The sequence below is a fragment of the Malurus melanocephalus genome, unplaced genomic scaffold (genome assembly GCF_030028575.1).
Source record: "Malurus melanocephalus ecotype Western Australia unplaced genomic scaffold, MMel_1.1 scaffold_289, whole genome shotgun sequence".
NCBI lineage: Eukaryota > Metazoa > Chordata > Aves > Passeriformes > Maluridae > Malurus > Malurus melanocephalus.
The window spans coordinates 735,761-759,664 of NW_026623521.1; the positions used below are offsets into that span (position 1 = coordinate 735,761).

General features: G+C 39.5%; 1 protein-coding gene across 1 annotated transcript in view; it reads left to right on the forward strand.

Moving 5' to 3' along the window:
- OSBPL11 (oxysterol binding protein like 11) overlaps nt 1-23,636 on the forward strand; it is a 38,185-nt gene extending 14,549 nt beyond the window's left edge. The window contains exons 3-13 of the mRNA XM_057376726.1: nt 540-715; nt 1,510-1,589; nt 2,371-2,553; nt 6,208-6,409; nt 10,190-10,335; nt 12,338-12,478; nt 14,035-14,533; nt 15,868-16,054; nt 19,346-19,528; nt 20,154-20,307; nt 21,667-23,636. Of these exons, the coding sequence (XP_057232709.1) occupies nt 540-715; nt 1,510-1,589; nt 2,371-2,553; nt 6,208-6,409; nt 10,190-10,335; nt 12,338-12,478; nt 14,035-14,533; nt 15,868-16,054; nt 19,346-19,528; nt 20,154-20,307; nt 21,667-21,744 (2,029 nt within the window). The 3' untranslated portion in view covers nt 21,745-23,636. The remainder of the gene's footprint in view (nt 1-539; nt 716-1,509; nt 1,590-2,370; nt 2,554-6,207; nt 6,410-10,189; nt 10,336-12,337; nt 12,479-14,034; nt 14,534-15,867; nt 16,055-19,345; nt 19,529-20,153; nt 20,308-21,666) is intronic.
- Nucleotides 23,637-23,904: the final 268 nt, after the last annotated feature.

The window sequence follows — 23,904 nt, forward strand, 5'->3', positions numbered from 1 at the left end:
AGAGAAGTCCTTACTGTACCGCAGTGTGCTGCCCCTGGCATGGAGTGACTCATGTCAATGTACTCATCATTAAACTCAAGTGAAAGTTAAACATCATGTCCACATCAATTCTTTTAAAAAAAATCTGTAATTGCTTCAGTTTCACTGGTTTGCATTTCTACTGTTTTGTATCTGGGGTTAATGTATGTAGTCTAAGGATGTATTAAGGCTTAATGATTTAGGATATCACTTTTAATTCCCAAAATCTTGGGATGGTGTTGTTCTGTGGGCATGTTGTTCTGTTGTGCAATCCCTGCTTGCTGAGAAAAAAATGACAACAAATTAATTTTTATGCCCTCTTGGGGATGTAATTCACTTGTTTGGGGATGTCCTGACTCAAGTCTTTTAGCCCCAATCCCATCTGTGCCAGCTTGTAATGAAAGTATTGATTTCTCCCAGTACCACCACCTGCACCAGAAAAAAAGAAAACAAACAAACAAAAAAACTAAAAAGGAAAAGGAGCTGGTTTTATTAGTGTATTTGCTTTGTTATCATTGCAGGTTTTTTGTGTTAAACAACGATGCTGGCCTGCTGGAGTACTTTGTGAATGAGCAGTCCAGACACCTGAAGCCCAGAGGTACCCTGCAGCTGGCTGGAGCTGTCATTTCACCCAGTGATGAAGACTCTCACACCTTCACAGTCAATGCTGCCAGCGGGGAGCAGTATAAACTAAGAGGTAGGACCTGGATTCTTGGCCAGGGGATCCTTCCACTAGAGGACAGTCCTGGCTCTCACCTGGGGCTGCTGGGCTGGGCTTGGCTCCAGGGCCAAAGCAGGAAAACTTGTTTGGCRAAGTGCTGCAATGAGAATTATGTGCAAAACTTTCATCCACTCTTCAGCAAGAAATGGTCTGTATTTATGGATAATTCCATAATGTTTGGGTTTGGTGACCTTTGGCACACTTCGTAAGTGTAGAACGGGGTTTAATCTTTATGTTTAATGTCCTTAAATTGTACTGATTCAAAGTTTTCTAAATCATTGTAGGTAACAGTAGTGTGATGATGCTCACTGAGAACTTAATTATTCCCACCATTTGGTTTGTTAGCCACCTCATGGTGGTTGTAAAAGCCCATTTTCTGATTTTGTGGGCTGCAGAAATACAGGCTATTAATTYTGATTATTTCTTCCCTTGAAGACTTGCTGTAATTTTCTAATTTGAGGTACCTTACTCTTATTCCAGGAAAATGTTTYGTGTTGTTAGATTATATTATTTGTGAAGGCAGTTATGGTTTGATGATGTTTTAAAATTAATTTTGTAACACAAAAAATAACATAAAGAAAGAAAAAAGCATGGACTATTTATGTTGAACTTGATTTAATGTTACAGTTATCACAAGTGAACAAATTTTAGATTCAAAATAGATTACTTTGCACTGCTAGTCTTGTGCTTTTTAAGAATTAAGCAATCTTTTCTGCCCATACTTTGGAATGTGTTGATTTAACAAAATACTTTTGGTTTGCTTTTATTAGCTACTGATGCTAAAGAGCGGCAGCACTGGGTTAGCAGGCTACAGATTTGCACACAGCATCACACAGAAGCGATTGGAAAGGTATGAYTGATATTCTCATGGGCAAGAATCATTTAGGCTGGTGGTAGAAGTAATTGCAAATACAGCTCCAGTGTTATTGAAGCCCTTTCATTTTGGGAACTTTACTTTTTTGTTTCCTTTTTCTTTCTTTTTTTTTGTTTTTTTGAGCCCTTACTTTTTTTTTTTAAAAAAAAAAACCACTCAGCAGCCCAAAAATAAATTTAGGATGAATTCCCATGTTTGAGAAAAAAGTCCTCAACACTATATCTGTACTGATGTTTGCATTTGCTAACCATGTGGTGGGTACATATATAATGTATAAAATATTATGTATTTTATAGAGCCTCCTGATTGCCATAACACCTGCTCTGACACCTGAAGAAAATCTTGCTTTTAAGTTACAATCAACATCTTGTAGCTGGCTTTGTTGTAAGAGGTGAATTAATAGCTCTAAATGAAATTCCATTCTCCTAAATGTCAGCTCTCTCCTTGCAGGAGCTGTTAGGAATCGATTTCTGGKGTGCTACAGATCAAGGACTGATCTTCAAGTCAGACAAGTGATACTTACTGATCAATCTCATTTCACAGATTGCTCTTAATTAGGCTATTAAACAGGGCAGCTAGAAGCAGACTGTGGAAAATACTTAGCAGTTGCTACTAACACATTGTTAGGGCTTTGCCATCTTTCCTTGCAGTATAAAAAATTAAAAATTAAAATGTTGTCCTGCATTTCACATTAGAACATTTGCTGGTTATTAGGATTAATTGTAAATGTTTCTCAATATGCTTATTTATTCACTAGAACAACCCTCCTCTGAAATCTCGCAGCTTCTCTCTTGCATCCCAAGGAAGTGCCAACTCTCCTGGTGTGCAGAGAAGACCCAGTCAGAATGCAGTTTCCTTCTTCAATGTTGGACATCACAGACTGCCAGCTGGAAAAAGAGTTCCCATTATGCAGCCAGATCACCTTGTAGATGTTAGAGAGGTTTGTATGCTTTAAATTACCTCACCTTACCTTATTAGTTTTTTGAGAGACCTGTGGAGAAACCTGCTGTTCTTTTATTGTCAGTAGCATGTCCTTGGCTATTATTGCACAGCTGTGTGAGAATAAGTAACTTGCCTTGGCTAATTGCAGAAATACATGCTGTATACTCTGTGATTTTTGTACTCTGCAATAGTACCCTGATGCTGAAGGTAGAGCTATGTTCTCATATTGCAAATTGTAGTGCTGCAGGTGACAAGGGAATATCTGTAAGGAATATAACATCACTTTTTTAGTGCACTTTTCTTYGCATGACAAGCTACAGAAGGACTGACTAAGCTGTACTTGTATCCCTTATGACTGAGGAGAAGTTGCTCATGATTGATATTTCTGAATGCTAATACCACTTCTTGGTATGCTGATTCATTTTGACAAATTGTCTAGGGATGGATGTGCCTGAACAAAGCAAAATTCAGAAGTCTGCTTTTCTTTCACTGCAAGTACAGGCACAGTGTGTTTTGGGGGGAAAAAAAMCAGAATAATTACCTTTCCATCTTGACTGACAGAACAGACTGGCTACTGGTAGATTTTARTTTGTGAATATTTCCAGGATAGATCTTCCCTATCTAAAAATAAAACATTGCAAATCTGTGTTACTTAGTGTTAGTATTGATATTAAGAAGTATTTTGTAATTAGTGTAGTGTGATACATTTCTTGGCAAAAATAAGTTTCTAATAGAGGGCTTTTTGATTTAGCAAATAAAGATACAGAAAGTGTGAAATTGAGCTTAGATGAACTGGGATAGAAGAGTGCTCTGTATTTTGAATCTCATTAACCTTAAAACACGTGGCTGAGAACTGTGGTTAAGTTCCCAGGTAAATGGGTGTTGTAGATACTTTCCCTGGTATGGAATGCTGTCATTGTTCCCTGATTTATATCAGCTACCATGGTGTAATTATTCAGTAGCTTACACAAGGTGACTGCCTCTTTAAACCTTAAACTGCCTCTTWTAACCTCTGAGTCTCTCCACAGCAGACTGTTCTTGCAGATGTCTTGCAAAAGGGTAATTGCTTCCATCCTGKTTTTATCCTCTTAGAGCAGTATAGTCTCCTATAGTGCTGATGCAGAGATGTGTGAAGTCCTGCCAGGTATTCAGGAGAAAAAAGTTTCAGATATGGCTTTTTCACTTTTTGAATTTTCAGACACCATTATGGCATTCAGAATATCAAGGAGGAAAGAGGAGTATATATGAGCAGGACYACTGAAGCAGTGGATTGTGTCCTCTAATTGGGATAAAGTGAAATAACTTTTCTTGGCATTGCAAAGAGAACAGGAAGCCATTATTACTCTTCTGATTGCTTCTGAGTTTGGTGGCACAGCATGATTATTTATCAACTTAAAAACTTGTACAGATGAAGAATTCTCAGTAGTAGTGGCTTTTCTGAATGTTGATTTGCTTGCATTTTTTCAGCTAAAATGGTTTTTAGATAGTGTCTATCTTTTAAGTATAGTTAAAATACTGAAGGGCAAGTACATGCCTGTTACACCTGAGCATGGTACAGCTTGAATACTTAGAAATTCTTTTTGAGAAGCTGCCAKAAGAGCACCTTGTCTTTCAAAGGATCTGCTACATGGTGACCTTTTTTGATTTTCCCATGAATTGCAGTGCAATTGCTGGGTCTTCTGTCAGTCCCTTTCCCTTCAACTTCCCCTTGTTCTTGGCTGAATATGTGTCATATGCTGATTGGGTTACCGTGTAAAGCAGGAGGTTTAAGAAAATAATTTTGCTAACTTGCAGTAAATGCAGGTGTGTGTGTTTGCAAAGTGAAAACAATAGCCTGTGTAGTTTTCCTAGATTTAGGCTTTTTAGTCACTGTGCTTTTCCTTTCCTGGCACTATTTCGTTTTTTTTTTATTTTTCAAAGTTGAGTGTAGAAATAGGAAAAACTTTAGGACTGTTCAAAGTGTGTTGTTTGAAAGGGAAGATGTGCCTATTTGAACTTCAATACTGAGCACAGCATGGCTTGTCCTATTGTTTGGCCTGCTCCTGGAGTGAGGTGCTTGGGGCCTACAACATAGGAAATTACTGACAGTAAAGGTCACCAGAAGGACTGTGGTGATTTTTCTACTACTTAGCTGTGGGGGTTTTGTGTGGGTTTTTTTTTTTTTTCTTTTTTTACGCCAATGCACTTTTTTAAAGTTGGGAAAAAAACTGCACACAAAGGCTTTTATCACATTTGTGACTGGAGAAAAATGAGACACATGTTGTGATAGCAGCTGGTGTGTTTGCATAGGCAAAGCTATATATAACTAAATGTTTTAGTAGCTTTCTGCCCTGTTGCTCTTGGGATATGCTAAGGCTGAYTCAGCACAGTTAACACCACTTCCAAAGAGTCGATGGTCTGTGAATTCACACCTTCACATGCTACACAGCCAAGCCCATAAATGTTCCAAAGGCCACACACTATGAGCTAGGATGCATACATGTTCCTTAGGTATTGCATAAAATCTTAAAAGCAGTTCCTGGAAGGGATTTCAGGTAGTAGTACTGAAAAAAAAAAATCAGTCAGATACTGATAGGATTGGGAATTAAATAATTGGAATGAAAAAGCTATGTAGTACCAGAGCAGTTAAATACTTGATTCTTTAAAGATTCTTTAAAGAATTTCTGCTGCTGCTCTGCTAAATAAATCTGTCCTTACATTTACCTTAACTGCCAGAACACATAATGATTGCAGGGAGTCCTGTCCAGTTTCATTGATGGTGTTTGCTGTTCCTCCCCRGAAAGGGGACTAGCGTGTGTAGGAGTTTGCTTTCATCCCTGTGTCTCAACATCAGATACTATTTTGTTTCTGTGACTGTAACGAGGAAAGTGCTGCTTGATGGCTGGTGTGCTTTGCACCTGTATCTGGTGTGGGTGGATGTGCTGTTGCAGATTTTGTGATTTAYGGGTGGGCAGCTCTGTGTGAAGGAGGAAAGGAGCTTGGTGGAGAGCAAGGGGAACAACGTCAACAGGACAGCTGCAGTCTGAGCACAGAACGAAGGTGAAAATCCTGCTGGCTTTTCTTCCCTCTTCTTATTCTTCCCTGCAGAATAAATCAGAGATAGTGATAATCACTGTGGTGTCAGTGCAGACAATAAATGAAKATTCTGTATGGTTTGAGCCAAAATGAGGAATAAGGGTATTTTCCTTTAAAGTGCTGCATCTCTGCTTGTAGGGAGTGAAAAGATCTTGATACCCACAGATAGCAGATCCTATTCGATGCTGTGCAGAGCACAGAGCTTAGTTACTTCTCACACAGAGTGCATAGGGGACTCCCTCCTCACCTCCATCCCTGTCAGCTAGTCATGAAAGTGATATTTGCTGCAACAAGTATCATGTTCAAAATCCTCCTTCTTTCTTTTTTTTTTTTTAAGTCATTTTGATATTATTTTGCTATTTTAAATAAGGTGGTGTGTATTGTGGGAATCTCATCATGCATTTAATGACTGTGTAGCAGCTGCATCAAGGAAAAAAAATACAGTTAATTTTACATTTACCTGTTACCTTGTAGTTTTATTATTGTTCTGAAATCATTTGGGATCCTCTCTGTGCACAGCTGAACAGGTATCACACAACATTTCTACTACCTGCTAAGTGACTGTTTTGTTTGACAGATGATGTCTCAGGCTGAGGGCCAGCAGAGAGACTTGATCAGGAGCATAGAATGCCTTCCTGCCTCCGGTCACCTTACATCCTTGGATCAAGACCTATTGATGCTCAAAGCAACTTCCATGGCAACCATGAACTGCTTAAATGACTGTTTCCATATTCTCCAGTTACAACATGCTTCTCAACAAAAGGGATCCTTACCAGCAGGTGGGTATAGGTGCTCACAGAGGGCAGAATTCTGTGTTAAATACAAATCCCTTCCTTCTTGCAAGAATGTTTGTTCCACTAAATCCAGTTTCACATGGACAAGTGAAACTGCTGACTAGTTTCTTGTGAATTTTTCCAGAGCCCATCTTGCTTGTATTAGGTGGAACTCTGTGCATGTTGTATATATATATATTTTCAATCATTTATTCTGTCAAGAAGTCTGTGGCAGCAGCTGCATAACATCTGATTGTTGTACAACATCACTCAACAGAATAAACTATGTAAGGCASCTTAACAAGAAGGCTGCCTTTGGGGTAACTGGCCACTCAGGAACAGTAATAAWAGAGGGGGAATTTTATGGGATTGAAGATTCTAGGACATGTAGTATGCACTACAACTCTTGTCAAATGTCATGCTTTTTTACACTAAATACCTATTATAAGTACATGGGCGTAGCTTCCATTTCTAGTTAAGCATTAAAATACACTAAAACTCTAAAAAAACTCTAAATTTGCACTGGTTACTAATACTGTTTAAATGTCAGTATTCTTGTTTTGAGTTACTGTATTAGTMAAAACCATGGTCTAAAGACAAGTGTTGTTTTCTATTCTGAGGTGAGAATGGGTTTGTAAGCCAATACAAATTGATTAAAGGTTGAGAAAAGCAGGAGTTCTCCTAAAAAAAAACTGACCACCCCAATAATCAAAAACCTCACAAACCTCAAACCCTACTGCCCATGGTGTGGAATATGTGCATTGACTGGCAGCAGACAAATATGTTGCCATGTCTGCATAATTGATCATTTCTATGCAAGTTGGAGCTTAGWGGAATTGTTCTACCTGATTCATGTGCCGTGTGTGGAACTGAATGTGCTCGTGRTTGTTTGTAAATTCTTCTGCATCATATTCTGCCTTTTTTCATATGTTTACTTTGTGCTTTTGTGAGCTTTTTAGGATTCTCAAATTCTTCTCTTACAGAACAGATCAGTAGGTGTAGTAAGTTTGTAATAAAGTGCACTCATAAGTTTCTCTCCCCTTATCTGTCCCCTATTCCTCTCATATTTGTGATGCTTGCTTTACCARGGCATATTATTTCAGAGCTCTAATTAATTTAGCTTCCAAGATGAAAAAAAAGATTGTAAAAAAGTATTAAAACTTTATAAAAATGGGTTGTGGTTCTGAAACCACCAGAGTCATTGAAAGAGAACATGTGAATAGATTGAATTAATCTTTTTGCTGCATTTCAGTTCAAAATTTTGTTTTAAAAACAAAAAACTGAATGGTGTCTCTCAGAATATTTGTCCAAACTCTGAAGTTATGCTGAGAGAACTCTTCCTGTTCTTTGTGAATTTTTTTACTGTTGAAGCGTAACTGTGGGAGGTGCACATCAGAAGTATTTTTGTTTTGGTATTTTCCCATGTGCACTCTGAAGATGTTGTTTTGACTTGTGTCTGGGTCCTGTGGGCACCACTGTAATAACTTAAAAAGATAGTTTTGGTTTGGTTTTTTTTTTTGACAAGTGGCGTAGGTTTTTAGTTTTTTAAACCATGCAAGGAAAAGCTTAATTCACTGACTGCTATTCAGTTGGTATCTGCCTGTTAATAGCCAAATCTAAAAATACTGCATGAGCATGTCCAAATCTTGGAAGATTTCCAGTGATATCCTAGGGAGATGGATGGAGAAGAGAGGATCAGCAGATTGAATGATGCATTACTGGGGTTGGAGTTAAAAACAGACCATTAAAAGAATGCATGTGTCTTTCTGCAGCCTTCCATCTCCTCCCTGCTGTGGCCTTTCTAGAGACACTGTAATATATTTGTTCCTTTCAAGGATTGCCAAGAATTCTTTTAATTTTTTTTTTTAAATCCATTTAGCTTAGATTTTTCTTCTTGACTCAGGGGGTTACTTCTGGTTCAACTGGTGGAGCCAGGTTTAAAAACCAAGGATTAGAAATTATGTGAGAGTGTCAGTTGTCTATATATTTTTAGATGAAAAAAAAAAATAAACAAATTAAAAAAGAAAACAAGCAGAAGAGTGAAAATGCTGCCCCAACACATCAAGGTGTATTATGAATCACAAACTTAAAAGATGAACAAGAAAGTTTTACTCATTAACCTCCTAAATGTAAGTCAAAAGTGGTGTGCAACAACAATTTGCAACTCTTGAAGAAAAATGTAGGAAGTGAAAACTTGAGAGGTCTGTACTGTATCAGAGGGAAAGTGCTGACAACTGTTTAAAAAGAAATTTGGTTGAAGACTTTAGGGGAGGAGGAGGTCACAAGGAGAATTACTTGTGCCTATGCAAAGTAGCTGAGAGCAGATTTGAATGTGCTTTTCCAGTGGAAGAGAAGTATTAAGGTGGTATCTTGTTCATTTGCAAAGATTAAAACACAGCTGRTAGCTCAAATCTTTCAAATATGCCCTCCTAACAGCAAAAATTAATCATAATGTAATAAATAAGGTTATTTTAGATGTAGCTGATAGAGAATATAAAAGGGARGCTATTTGTTAAATTTAAGTTAATRTAGAGGYAGTGAGCATGGATTAAATGCAGCCTGGAACATGCAGTTAARCATTAGTATGTCAAAAGTTACAGCTTAAAAAGTAAGTGTAATGAAGAGTTTTTAAAGACAAGTAAAACCTTTTCAAAATGGTATGGCAGTGACATTCTGAGCATCTTATTTTTTTATGTCTTTGAAACTTCTGTTGAAATACTTAAATTCAGTGTGGGTCAGGAACTCTTGCTTCTTATGGTGTAGAGGATTAATGAGTAATGGACGATGAAAATAAGCTATGTTGCTGTGTAAGAGGTGTCAATAGGAAAGCTGGACTTTTTTTTCTGGTAGAAATGCTGCTGTTAATCTGAATTAAGCTGACTCTGCCTGTTGTGGTTGARGATGTGACCTAGTTGCAGGTGACAGGGGTCTGGAAATAAAGGATTGTGTATCRTACAGGAAGACACAGCAGACACCTGAGTATAGGTTCCCAAGCACAGGGAACTGCTATCTGGTGGTAGAATTTCAGGTTTCCTAATAATTTCTGTGTTTGCAACCTAGTCAAGATGGTTTGTCAGTTTGTGTATTCTTCAGTAAAAACTGATTGAAATCACCTGTACATTTATTACCCTTTGAAAAAGAATGGAACATTTGTATTATTAATGAGGAACCCGACCCATTGTGATAAATTAACTGGGAGTAACTCGAGATGCTGGAATCATCAGGTGGGTAATTGCTTTCCAAACCCTGCAGCTTTTTTTTTTTTTTTTTTGGAGAGCTATTATTTATTCAACAGTGTGTGGCTGCCTTCTCTGCAGCTGAGAAAAGCCAAGCACCCTCTCCAGAGAAAACACTGACAACAGAACTTCAGCTTTAGGTGTTTTTAAGCTAGAACCAAGTTGGGGTTTAGAAGCTGATAAGTAGAAAGCTGTTTTGTTTTGTTTTTTTTTTCTTTTGTGCCAGCTGAAGAAAAGTGTAAGGGCTGCTTAACATTCCTGTGATACTGGGTTCCTCCTGCAGTGTCTGATTACACCTTTCATGACACCAACTAGTTTCTCCAGTCCAAGTTGCATGTATTACAGCTCGCCAATCCCAGTGTTTGTGCTAATGATCACTGAAGGTGGTGTCTCATTGCACCACCTTTGTTTAGTGGCTGCTGGAGGCATTGGCTGCCGGAGGAACTGGCTGCTTTCAGCTTATTCCATAAAAAATTGCTCTTTCGTTGAAAACTGCAACTGACCTTGCAGAGGATGAGCAAGTTACAGCGCAAACTTTCCTTTGCTTCAGGAACGACAATCAGTTGGTTGGAACCGAAGATCTCTCTGGCAAACCACTTCAAAAATGGAGCAGCTCAGAATTTCCCGGCAGAGATAAACAAGCCAGCATCTGTCAGAGAAGAGCAGTCTATTGCAGAGCCCTGCCAGCTAACAAGGGTAAGGTAATGTGAACATCCCATTTCTGTGGGGAATTATTTGGAGAAAATACCTGCAAATGTTTCAATCATATTATGTGAAAATGATTCAATGACAGTTATTCTCATACTTTTGTTTACCTGTGTTGGAGGAGGAGTGAGGGCAGTTACAGTAAATAAAACGCTCTACCTTGTTTATTAAACAAATTTTTGCTGCTTTATGTAACTTCTGTCAAGTGGAGGGAGCCAAYTGGGGTGGTAATGCAAGGCATTGAAATAGGCTTTTTGCACTTCATTGTTTACTTGTTCTAGATAAAAATGCAAGGGAACTGCCTAACTGAAATTCATGACACTCTCAAAATAGGCCCAAGAAGAACTGCCTAAGCAGACAAAAGACAAAATTGCTGGTCTTCAGCTAYTACATCTCTCTATCTTTCTTTTCTAGGGCTTGTTGCATCTGTTTTTCTTAATCTGAGCAATGCTCATCATTTGACTGCAGGATGATTTAATGTATCTGAAATACAGTTACAGTCTGTATCATTATCAGCTACAGTCTGCATCATTATAACTGACAAAATGGATTTAAATTGCAAAACACTGAAGTAAAAAAACAGCAGGGATTATGATGAAGAACATGTTTTCCAAACTAAGCTAGAAAATCATAATTACATCCTCTTTATGCTAGTTGGTTTCACACAGTTGTTTGGCTGAGACTGTGTCACTGTGAAAAGATAATGTCCTGTTTTATGTCTCTGCAATAGCACTGAGCTGTCTTAGAGCAAAAYTGAAATGGAAAAGATTTTTTTACTTGCTATAGTTTATAGATTTTTAAATGGGCCRGAGTAGTGCACAGAGTAGTTACTAGAAAGTTAAAAAAAGAAAAGATGAAACGAAGCTAGGAGCCTTCATCTAAATCACTTAATTCCTTCTTTTCAATAAATAAACAAGTCACGGTTTGAGTACTTAATGTATTTGGGGTACGACTAGTACTAGCACTCCCTGTAGGTATTTTCAACTCCTTTATTTCTGAGAACAGGAGCATAGCATCCTTGGAAAGGAATCACCTCCGTGATACCGCACTTGTCATCAGGATTTGAGCTCTGTGTGAGGGCTTGGCCCCTTGTTTTTGGTGGTTATGTGTTCATAAATCTGCCTTGAGCCAGGGCAGCTGGTCCAGGATAAAGAGCTTTGCTTAGGCAGAGGTGTATTGCTGCCTTCCTGTGGCATTCCCTGCCTTTTCCTTCTGCATCTGCCTCCCTGCAGCTGTTTGCCCCAGGAGGAAGCAGCTCAGAGCCCTAGAATGCCACCATCCCTTCTGCCTGAAGTATTTGACTTTCTGCTTGTGGGGTGGTGGTTGTTAAAACGGTGCTGGTATGATTTCTAGTCTGGCTGCTTTAATTAGACAGGCACCAGCACCTGCAATGTGGGTATGTGTGGGGTTTTGTTGTTTTATTCAACTACTCTAAGTTACTTCTTTTCCTTCACTGTTATGTATTTACACTAATAGCAACGTGATAATGCTTGTGAAGAGCTGCTTGTAGTTATCAGGAATGATGTAGTCAAGTAACTTGGAACTACAGTTTGATACAGCCTTTGGAGTAGTGATGGCAGCACTGGAAAGGCTGAAGTAGTGTGGAGGTGGTTATTGAGGTGGTTGGAATTGCTGCTTGCTTTTGCTTTGCGGTTTCTGCGTATGTGTTAGATGTTTGACATTCTGTGAACTCACAAAATTTACAGGAATGTCTTTTAAGCTTTTTTTTTTTTCCATGACCCATGTGAGAGAGGGTGAGAAATCTGAGCCTGAATTCTCTAGAGGGACTCTGCACTGASTTATCTTCATATCTGTTAAAATTCTTCAGCTGTTGTTTCTCTTGGGAGAAGATTCCATTGTGTAGYTCTCCGCAGGGGCTTATTTAATCTTTTTTTTTTTTCCATACATGGACAGTTAAATACAATATGAAGGCCTCTTTGAATACTGTCTGGCCAGTTACATCTTTGAGCTGAGTTTATGGCTTTTATTCCAGGAACCTGAAGAAATAAATCCAGATGAGGAGCTGGAGGATATCTGTGATGATAAAGAAGATGATCTAGGAGCAGTGGAAGAGCAGCGCAGTGTTATCTTGCATCTTTTGTCTCAGCTGAAACTTGGCATGGACTTAACAAGAGTAAGTAACTGAAGTGTGAAGACTGGCTACAATAAAACTGAAKTATCATTTAAAACTCAACTCCTTTATTGAGCAGTATTAAGTTTAATATGAAAATGTGACCAGTAGCGACTTCCGGTTCTGAGATTTGATGTCCCAGACTGAGGTTTAAGTGAAATGTGCTGACTCTTTCTTTTGTATTTCCATCTCTTTGTGTTTTCTACTGTGTTTTTATTGTCTTTCCTGTAATGTGCTGTTTTCTTTTAATGCCCTGTTTTCTTTCCAGCCTTTGCACCCAGTCTTTTCATGCTGTTTTCTACAGCTTACTCATATTTTTCTTTCTTCTTTCCTTCCATGATCTCTTTTCTATCTTGATAATGCTTTTTCACAGAACTTGTGTACTACACATGTGTCCATGCTGCTTCTGAAAAGAAATTTTCTCTTGGTTTCCACTCATCTATCCTTAGATGCCTGTTTATGCCTTTTTCCTATTCTCATTTCTGTGTTTGTTCAAAAGCAGGCAGGAGCAAAGTTGCACCAGAGAGAACTGGATTTACATTTGAATGCAGATCTCAAAAGCAGTTTGGAAAAATTGACACGCAGGTGCTRTTAGACAACTTGGGCAGCAAATGTGGGGAAAATCAGGTTGCTACCAGCTTATGTTCAATTGACTCCTCTAAAGACTTCTTGCCATAGGCACTAGCACTTTGAAAGAAATAAATGGATTTTGCAGTAGCGTGGAGTTAGGAAAACATACTCTGTCTTAGAATTATGTATTACAATTATTTTTTAAAGCTATTTTTTGAGCACTAGCTACATAGCCACTGGAAACACTTGTATTGTGCAGCTTATGTTTCACAGCTTGGGAGATAAAACAAAAAGGTGATATGAACAGTTCCTGCTGTCTGTGGGTTTGACTTAAACCCCTGCTGCTTAGCCAGGAACTGATTAAGTCACTCTTTCACTTACGTTGAAGAYTGGATTTAGGCTATCTTTCCCTCTTAGTTAAAACAATTTGTCAAGCCTGTCTCCCAGTTGTGACTTTTGGCTGTGTGGGGAGGATTGTCTTTATTTCAGAGCAGGCAAAGCACTGAAGTGGACAAACCTGACTTCAAAACAGGTAATGAAGTTGTTAGAATTRTACACAATATCAGGGTGCTGAAGCTGGCAGAGCTTCCTGGCTTTTCTCTCCATTAGACCATATCTTTCCTAGCTTCTGCTCTGAACATTCCTTGCAATAATTTGAGTTCCCTCATGCTTGCTTTCTCTTCCACAGACACATGGGACAYATCTTCTCTTTGCAGCTCTTCTTTTGTTTCCTGGTTTGTTTTTTACGCTTAGTCCCTTTCAACCTTTTAGTCTCAGTAGTACTCACCGGACTTTTTTCACCTTGTAAATTGCTTTTCTGGAATTTCTGATCACTGTATTTTGCTCACATCTTACAAGAGGGACAAGAAAGTGCACTCTGAAGTTGTGGTGCCCAAACAGGACACAGTCCTCCTCCCAAGAGCTTCCCTTATAAAATGCCCGTTTCTGTTTTCCTTACTAGAACCTTACGGCTTTTCTTTTATTTTCAGGTGGTTCTTCCCACGTTCATTCTAGAGAAGCGGTCGTTGCTGGAGATGTACGCRGACTTCATGTCCCACCCCGACCTCTTCATCGCCATCACGAACGGCAGCAGCCCTGAGGAGAGGATGATCCGCTTTGTGGAGTATTACCTCACCTCCTTCCACGAGGGCCGCAAGGGAGCCATTGCCAAGAAACCCTACAACCCCATCATTGGGGAGACCTTCCACTGCTCCTGGAGGATGCCCAAGAGCAACGTGGCCACYGATGCTGGCACCAACTCCTCTGCTCACTCATCCTCGGAGCAAATAACTCCGCCTAAGGATCCAGAAGGCCAAGCAGAGCCGGACTATTACACGGTGAARTTTGTAGCTGAGCAAGTGTCTCACCATCCTCCTGTATCAGGGTTTTATGCTGAGTGCRTAGAGAGAAAGATGTGTGTCAATGCTCATGTCTGGACAAAAAGTAAATTCCTGGGAATGTCAATAGGAGTGACGATGGTTGGCGAGGGTAAGTGTAAATTCTGTCCTTTGTTCATGTTAGAAGTTTGTTGAAATGCTATTAATTTGATGTTATATTCAGAAGAYACAGGTTGTCATTGCAAACAGCAAATTTTCTTGTGGGAGAGCAAAATAATTAGGCTTATGCTTTGCCAAAAATCAGAATTATATTTGGAAATAAAACGTTGAGTTGTAAACCAAAGGTCTGTTACTGTGATGTAAACACGTTTTTAATTAATTTGCGTAAGACATTTATTAAATAGAGGTGTTGTTGCATTTCCCTGTRTTGCACTTAATCTTCCTGTGCACATTTTGGTTTTCTTTASCTAGAAAAATTGAATYSTTTAGGGACAGAGAAGAGTAACTGCCCTCAGACTGTAATTTCCCTTTAGTTACTAGTATCTACTGCACAAGATAAGACAGCTTCTCCCACTCTGGGYCCCCTGTGTATATTGCCCAATACCTGGGGATTCCAGGCACTTGCATATAAACTRCACCTTGAACAAGGGAATTCCAGGGTATGTGAAAGGCACATCTTTGGCTGTACAGGTATCTCTTGTAGATCTTTTCTCAAATCAGGTCATAACTGTTTTCAGAATACCCCATGTTGTTCATACTGATGTCAGACACCCAGGGATACTGAGCTCCAGAATGTGGGCTGGGGCAGGCAGCAGTGAGATGCTGTGCTGTATTCTTGCAAGGGCAAGAGGTAGATCTTGTGCTTTTGGTTCCTTTGTAGGAATCAACCCCACTTATCTTAAAACCCAAAGAAAAATTCTAGTGTTTTATGAGATTCTTGACATTTATTCCAAAAGCTGCTGTTAGGAAAGAATTGGGTTTGCCTTGGGAGAGAGATGCAGTAAGGAGAAKTGTCTCTGCTGYCTGCCTTCAGATTGGGTAAGGTGTATTATGGAAAGGGAAAACAGGAGTGTTGGCCTTCCTTAGGATTGCAGTTCATGAAATTAATTTGTTACTTCCTTTTGTCAGCATAAGTCTTGTTTTGCCATGCTCCAGAGCCATCAGTAAGAGTAACCAGCCCTTACATGCACTACTGAAAAGTATGTGCATAGCGTAGTATTGTATTTTATTCAGCAATGTTATTGGGAGAAATGCTTTTCCCTAAAGAAACCTAAATGCATATTGTTCAAGTTAGTACTTCCAGGAAAATGTTTTTACCTAGAATCTAATAAATGTCASTTTTGTGCAGTTTTTTTAACTTTTCAGTTTTTTGCTGTGAGGGGCTATGAGGAAAAGTAGACAGATGTAGTTTTGACTGTTTATTTCAACAACTTGTTTGGCCTTCTCTGAAGTGGTGCTGATTTACAGATTTATTTCTTCACACAGGTATCTTACATCTCCTGGAACATGGTGAAGAATACACGTTCTCTCTGCCCTGTGCATACGCCCGCTCAATTTTAACTGTTCCCTGGGTAGAGCTGGGAGGAAAAGTCAACATCAACTGTGCAAAAACTGGRTATTCTGCAAGTATTAACTTTCACACCAAGCCCTTCTATGGTGGCAAATTGCATCGGTGAGAACATTTGTTTGTTTGMAATGAGATTTATCTCACTGTCTGAAAGGGTCGTGTGTTGTTTGCAACATGCACTGTAAGTGCACTGCMGGCATCATTGTCTTGGGATTTCTGTATAAGAAATATAAGATTATCATATTTAAGCAGGTTATAGAAAATCTCTAGGTGAAATACCTGTTTTTAAGGACAAAAATGGTAGTTCTTCACTTGGACACATAAATAAAAACTCACAGGTAAAGAGGATCAGGGAAAGTTTGCATAGGGTTGCTTCTMGCAGATTTTGGGAAGTGTCTGCAGAGTTGGTGCAAAAGGGTTGTTTTGGGTTTTTTTTAGACATTTTATAGTAAGACTGTTGTAKATTAGCCTCATGCTAATAAAGACAATTAATTGAGGAAGTAGAAAATTAAGTARTAGTCTCACAAAGAATATGTTTGCAGGGCATTTTGCACTCAGCTGTTTACTAAACAGAGTTTATTTCAGTCTTTCTTAGATTAAATATGTTAGAGATCATAATGAAATATGTAACAGCCTAGAACATCAGAACTTGCTAGATGTGGGATGCTCTCACAGGTTGCAAAAAATCAGCTGTCTTCTCTTGATCACTCTTCCTGAAACAGTAGGGTAAGGCCATACTTGTTGCTTAAAGAAAATTTAAAAAACCACCTTGCTCCTTGAATTTCCGTAAATRCTCTGAATTTAACTTGCAAGCAAAGCTTCTCTGTCCCAATGGCATTTGGGGAACTAAAGCTTACRTGTAGTTCTGTTTCACTTGGTGCAATTTGAAAGTGACACATCATTTGGGTTTTTTTTTTCCATGGCTCATGATGCATCTTCTGCTTTGCAATAGCTCCTCTTGTGTCATAAAAGATAAATTAGAGGATGAAGTTCTACTTCAGTGGTTTAATTTTGGAAACTGTTTCATTATTTGTCTCTCTGAAGTTAGTCRCAGATGTAGAGGCTTTTTAAAGAGAGGTCTGTTCAAGGTACTGTAACTACTGAAAATTTGACATGGTGATGATTGGACATTGCCAAAAGAATCTCTTGATGGGAAGCAGCAGTGTTGTCATGGTTACCCAGAGCACACAGGAGTTGCTATGGCAATGGTATGGATTTTTTTGTGGAGTGACCCTTGTTGTTAGACCTCAGCTGGATGTTGGCTCCTTGGTCCTGTCCCTCTTTAGTTGGATGAAATGGAGGATAATGATAATGAGCAGCTAGACGTGTACCATTCATGCCAAGATTACAAATAAGTGCCAGCAGATTTTTATCACTAATACTGGTTCAGGCAGATACTGTTGTCTGCAGTGCTGGCAGTGGTTGTATGTCAGAGCAAAGCAACCTGGGGAAATACAGGTAATGAGATCTTAATGGAGCAGTTCARTACTGCACCTCAGCAGTGAGTGATGCAACTTTGTTTACTATCAGCTGGGCAGAGGCAGTAATTTTGTGATTGCTGTTAAAATACTGGATGTCAATATTGTCTTGTTRCCACACAATGCTTGGAAAAAATCATAAAAATCTTTAAGTTGTGAAGATGTAACTGCGGAGTCTGACCAGGCTGATCTCTGGCATCCTTGGATTCAGGCCATTCAGAGATCTCTTGAGAGGAGGACAGGGATTCCACCATTTATAATAGCTTTGGTGGGGTGTGGAAGTCACAGGATGGAAAGCAGCACAAAATTAAGGCTGCTTGCTTGTCAGCTGCTCTTTCTACTGTTTTCAGTAATTGTTAGTGCTTGTTAACTTCCAAAAAAAAATTAAATATGCTTTTATTGCTCATGTTTTCTTCAGGGAATCATAATTTTTTWAAATGGAAAACTGCATGAGCAGCACGTACTTAGCAGTCTGAGTTTTTTAAGGTATTTCTCATGAGGTTAAATTAGCTTTGAGCTGCTGGACCAAGATGTAGCAGAAGTCCTGACTGTGCCTCCTGCTGTGAGCTGGCTGTGAGCTTTTCCCTCTTGCCCTGGAGATTCCTTGCAGCTCTGCTTTGACTGGCATCCAGTATCTCTGTGCTGAACGGTCTGATACTCGTTTCATTGCTTGAAAGATAAATTTCTCTATTTTGATGCCAGGCTTGGGGAGGACAGGTAGGTGTAAGCAGAGCGGGAAGTGGCCTGTGTATGTGGAAGAAGGGAAGTGGCATTTATGTCCTGTGCTCCCTTTTCCTCTGGGTGTGACACCATGCAAAGTGAGAGCACAGAAGTGCTGCTTTCCCCTCTCCTGGATGCAGTTGTTCAAAGGACATCAGAGCAAGCCAGTGGTGTGCAAGTTAGCTGTTCTCAGGTGTACACAATGCAAATGTGGAGGGAGGTGCAGCCTGTGCTTTGTGTGAATGCTGGTGAAGTGCAAAGGTGACCTGGAAAGTGGTGAGTTTTAGAGAGGCTGTATACAGGTAACTGCAGTTTAATTTGAGCTGGAGATCCTTTGTGATTCCTGCAACACCTTACAAGTGGGAATTTCWCAAGTCTGGTTTGCGCCAGACCCTTTTGTTTCTTTGTTTCTAGGAGAGAAGTTCTGTTTGAGGCTGGCAATTTGCTTGCCAAGAAATGCTCAAAATCTGGGTCAGGATGAAGTGGGTGCCAGGAGGCCTTTGGACAGGTGTTGAACTTGAGAGGAAAAATATGCATCAGTGTGTAATTGTGGTGATAGCTGAGCATTATGCAGCACTTTGAATGAAATACTACGTGTTAGAAAGACATTTTCCTTGTCCGTTTTCCATGTTATTGGTAGAGGCTTCTGTGGAAGAGACAGGGAACAGAAGCAGTTATCCTGATTCCTAGTTTCCTGCCTTGCTTTCTGCCTTTGTGTGTCTGCTGCTTGTGTGAGCAACATGAAAATTGAGACCAGCTACATAAGGAGAAATTGAAATGTAAAAATGCAAGATGAAGTGCAAGCAGGTAGTTAGATATATTCTTGCTAGAAAGTTTAATTTTTATGTTTTAAGTCTGAACTATGTATCTGATGTGATAYTTCAAGTTGAAATGATCAACTGCCTGTTATATGTGAACCAGCCTGTGTTAGTTTCTTTTTTGTTTTCAATTTCGTTAAGAGGCTTGAAACAAGCTGGAGCCAAAAATGGAGTTTTAAGGGTAACATGAGGAGAACTGGAGCAGCAAATTAAAGTCGGTTTGCTCTTTGGGCTCCTCCACACAAATGCAATTCAAATAACTAAYATTTTTCAAGGCAGTGTGACAAAGTCGCAAGCTTATTCAGGATTGAGTGATTATGCAAGGAATAGTCCTCAGCTTTCTTCAGCCATAGCCTTTTAAAGGTAAATTTCTTTCCTAGAGTCACAGGTGAAGTGAAGCAGAACATGACCAACACGGTGGTGTGCAGAGTGCAGGGGGAGTGGAACAGCGTGCTCGAGTTCACCTACAGCAGCGGGGAGACCAAATACGTGGACTTGACAAAGCTCTCGGTGACAAGAAAACGAGTCCGGCCCCTTGAGAAGCAAGGCCCCTTTGAATCTAGGTAGATTATGTGTTTGCTCTTGTCTGATCCTTTTTGTCCTAAGCAGTCTGGTGAGTGCCTTAGGAAAACCTGCAAATGTAGATAGTATTTGTGGATAGTGCTTAGCAGCAGTGATCTTTATTTTTTATGTTTTATAAAAATAAAAATTAAGAGCATAGTAAAAAGTACAAACCCAAGTGCAGGCACATAGGTATTTATTTCATCTCCTGTTTATGAATAGAGGGGTTTTTTTTTGAGTTCACTAAGTGCTTACCAGAACAGACGGTCCCTATTAGTTTTGTTTTACCCATCAGCTACACAGCAGGGCAGCTCCTGACAAGGGACATCCTCACAAGCAGCTGCTTGTTAAATAACACTTCCACAGCAGCTTTAAAGKTTTGCAAACAGACATTAGATTGGCACTGCCAGAACCTCAAAGCCATCCCTACCTGCTCCCAGTTGCTGAAATAGCTGTAAGACTTGATGAGCCCTCACCTGCTCTGCAGTGCTCTGACCTAGGCTGGTTTGTCATACAGAAGTGGAGAGCGTTCTCCTGTTCCACAAGAACTGCCTGCAGTGATCCTGCAGTTTGAAGTGGCAGGCTGGGAAACCTTTGGAGCAGTAAAGTTACCAGTTTGTTTTGTAGGAGGCTGTGGCAGCATGTGACAGAGTCTCTGCGGGATGGAGACATCGATAAGGCTACGGAGCACAAGCGAGCCCTGGAAGAGCGGCAGAGGAACGAAGAGAGACTTCGTGCTGAAACAGAAACACCTTGGTGTACTAAATACTTCCTTAAAGATGTAAGTTCCCAAGCTGTTAGCTGCTGTTGATGAAGGCAGAAGCAGAGCTGTTATGAAAGCAGATCCACCTATGGGTCTGTGTCCTGTCAGAGTATTTGGTCATAGATCTTATAGTTCAGCTCTGTGGAATCCATAGSAGTAAGGTGACATAAGAATTCATAGGCATGTAAAGGTGTGACTTCATTCTCCACTTTCCAAATGCTTGGACTTTGTGATTCCCGTGCACCAAAATGTTTGCCAGTTTTGTGGTCCAGTTTCTTTTACCAAGCACTTCCTCAATGGCTCATGGAAAACAGTTTTGCATACACACGTTAGCAGACTGCAACAGTAAGTGCCCAAAGAAAATAATCAGTAGCTCTGATTTTGCTGAGGGGGTGTGTGTATGTACCCAATGTATTATTGTTAGCAAGAGGGAATGTGAGTTCATTCTCAACTTACCACTTTTCTTTGTTCATCTACATTACATTTTGGATGGAGCTAATTTATTAAGTGTCTCAACCTATACGTCAGTAATAGTAGCAGTAATAATATTTTTAACAAGGTGAACTGCAGCCTGTCCAGGAGGACTGGGGCTGCTGGTATGATAGCTTTGAAGTAGACTTTTCTTGTGTCCATGTGATGAAATCTTGTTTGTGTAGAGCTTTGCTGAGCCCTTTGCAAGAGGAGAGTTCTTGAGTAAAATTTATGCTATAGTAGTTCAGATTCTCCTTGCAGTGAAAGCTCTATCTGTTACACTTGAGTAATGTAATTCCCCCTCTTCATCCTGTATCTGTGATCTAGTAAGGGTTTAGAACATAGGCTAAAAAGTTAGTTAATATCTTCCAGGTTTGTTTTGTAAAGTTCAGAACTGTGTGTTAGCTCCAATCAAGGTTTTTGTTCTCTAAAGCTTTGTTAGTGTAATTAGCTCAAAGTTAGATAATTGTATAGTTTAGTGTTGCTGGATTCAGAGAAGATGAATTTCTGTTGCTAATCCAGGATATAGATGTACTCAGAAAACATTTAAACATGAGTGATCCTGAGCACTTCATTTCTGGGTAAGCATCCTGGGTAGCTGCCTCTCTGCTGCGGTTTATTTGGCATCTTGAAGTAATTTGGATCACACAGTTGAGAAGAGTGGCATTTTGRCTGGGTTAATTACAAGTGCAGTCAGCTCCCAGAGAGCGCGGTGGCTCGGCAGGAGTCTGCACGTGTTCTGAAGCAGTGTCAGCAGCCTGCAGTGCTGAACTCTGTGCCTTAATCTGTGGGAGTTAAACAGCTCTGTCCCGCTTCTGTCCACAGCCGTCAGTCTAATAGTTGTGTGAAAGGAAGTTCTCCCAAGGCAGTGTCTTTCTTATAACCATATTTTCTCTTAAATTGCAGGGAGATGGCTGGGTTTATCACAAACCCCTCTGGAAAACAGTCCCTGCCGCACAAACTCAGCAAACGGACAATAACTAGAAAAAAGCTGCTTTAAGATGAGTTTTCTGGTTTTCCTCTCCTTTTCCTCTGTCTCTCAGAACACAGTAATCACACTGAGTGTCCCCTTTTTATGTAATTGTGCGAGTTTAAATGAGCATAAAGAAATAACTATACTAGGGCACTTTAAAGCTGTTTAAAGAAAACCCAAACAAACAGTAAAAATCCAAGTTGTASAGACAAACTTGCCAGGTACATTCAACCAACTTGGTTTTTTGTATGATCCAAGAGATTTTATCTGCATTGTGTAAGATTCTTCTAAGTAGATCTGATTGCAAAAGCTGCCTGAGAGAAGAAGGAACCTGTTGGATTTTGGAGTGACATAGGAACTCTTTGGGAATCTGTGTCAAGCTCTTTAATAACTGAAACCTCCTCAGTACACATGTAGACAACAGCAACAAAAAATTGCTGCTTTTATGCCCAGTAATTAACCTTCTTGGCAAAAACTGGAAGGGTGTTTGGAAGATGTGCCTGAAATCAGTATTATGAAACAACTGGATCATGACGACCTTCTCTTCAGACAGAACGYGTGCATGCATTGGAGGAATATGGGATGTGTGTAGAGACTACTTTTCTTTTTTATGGATTTATAAAAGCAATTAGAAGTGTAACCATGGAGAAATTTTTCCTCTGAAACATTTTAATATACTTGAAATAATTGACTTGAATTGGAGAAGTAATTTGAACACTTTTCAACTCTAATTTTATTAAATCTCTTTGAGTGACTGTTTTTTCTCAAGTTATAGTGTAATGAGATCTGGCCTGTTTTTTCTCCTCCAACTTCTCCTCCTGAGGACTAAGGCTTTCAAAATGAASAGAAAATATACAATTTTGTATTTAAATTTCTCTGCCCATCTAATTGTCTCAGAGATGAAGTATCAGTGTTACAAACTGTCCTTTGGGTTGTTTTGTTTTTTCTCCTGTGGTGGTGTTCAGAACAAAGCAGTGAAATGTGACCTTGAATACGTGGACTGTAGGTCCTGGTTTTTCATCTTACCATAAAAAAACCCAAACAAACAACTGATTATGCTGAGGACTGGGTATTGATTTCAAACACAATCAGATATCAGGAAACTGTATTCAGGTACAAACATCCTCTTTTCTTTTTTTTTCCTTTTTATAACTATTTTATTGAAGTCTAAGAATTGCTGGCAATTAAGAATAGTACTTACTATGGCTTTCGTTATTGTTGTAACTACAAGCTACCTTAATTTTTCCAACAGTGGTGCCTTAATCTGTTTTTTCTTCTGATGTAGTCTTCCAGTCAGTGTATATAACATTATCTGCCACTTCCCAGCCATGGCAATGGCTGCACCTGATCCAGCATCATGAGARCACACAACTGTGTGATCGGGTAAGATGTTTTCCACAGAGGAGATGCAAGTGTAAGAATGCATCAGAAGGTTTAAATAACCATGTTAACTTTCAACACAAACTGTAAATCATGCAAAAAAAAAAAAAAAAAGTTGCGTTTATGCACAACTGTTTTGATCCTCTTGTATATTTTTTTTTGCTGTGAAATGCACTGAGATCTCAACGCGAGTCATAGTCCGTTTGTGAGAAGTGGGGGGGGGATAATAAAGCTACAAAATGATTCATTTGTTCTGTCTGCTTTCCTAAAGATCAGGTGACCAGGAAAGAGTAGGTTGTTCTTGTTTTCTTTCATGCTGGAGATCTCTCTGGACTTTCCTTGGTCCCARAAGTGGATATTTTGGCACCATGTGCTTGAGTGGTTACTATTCCCCAGCAGAAGAATGTTTTAGGTCCTGCTTGTCTTGTTTGTGACATTCTATACGACCATCCTGTTGTGATAGTTTTGGATATCCATTGGGCATTTTCATGTTTAACCAAGAATAAAGATAAAAATTAAAACAGTGGGATTAGTTCCTCCTTSTTTCTGGGTCTTGACACATTTGGGGTGTGCTCCTTGCCCAATTCCAAGATTTGGGGTAGGAATCATGGTGGCAATGTGTGAATTTCTTCCATAGTTCATCAGTACCTGCACCAAACTGGACCTGGCAGAAAAACAGATTAACACTGTATACATTTCATAATTATTTTATCTGTATCATGTGGCACATTTGCTTAAACGAACGGCAAGGACTGTGGTGCAAGGTCCAGCTCTTAATAGTGCAATGATCR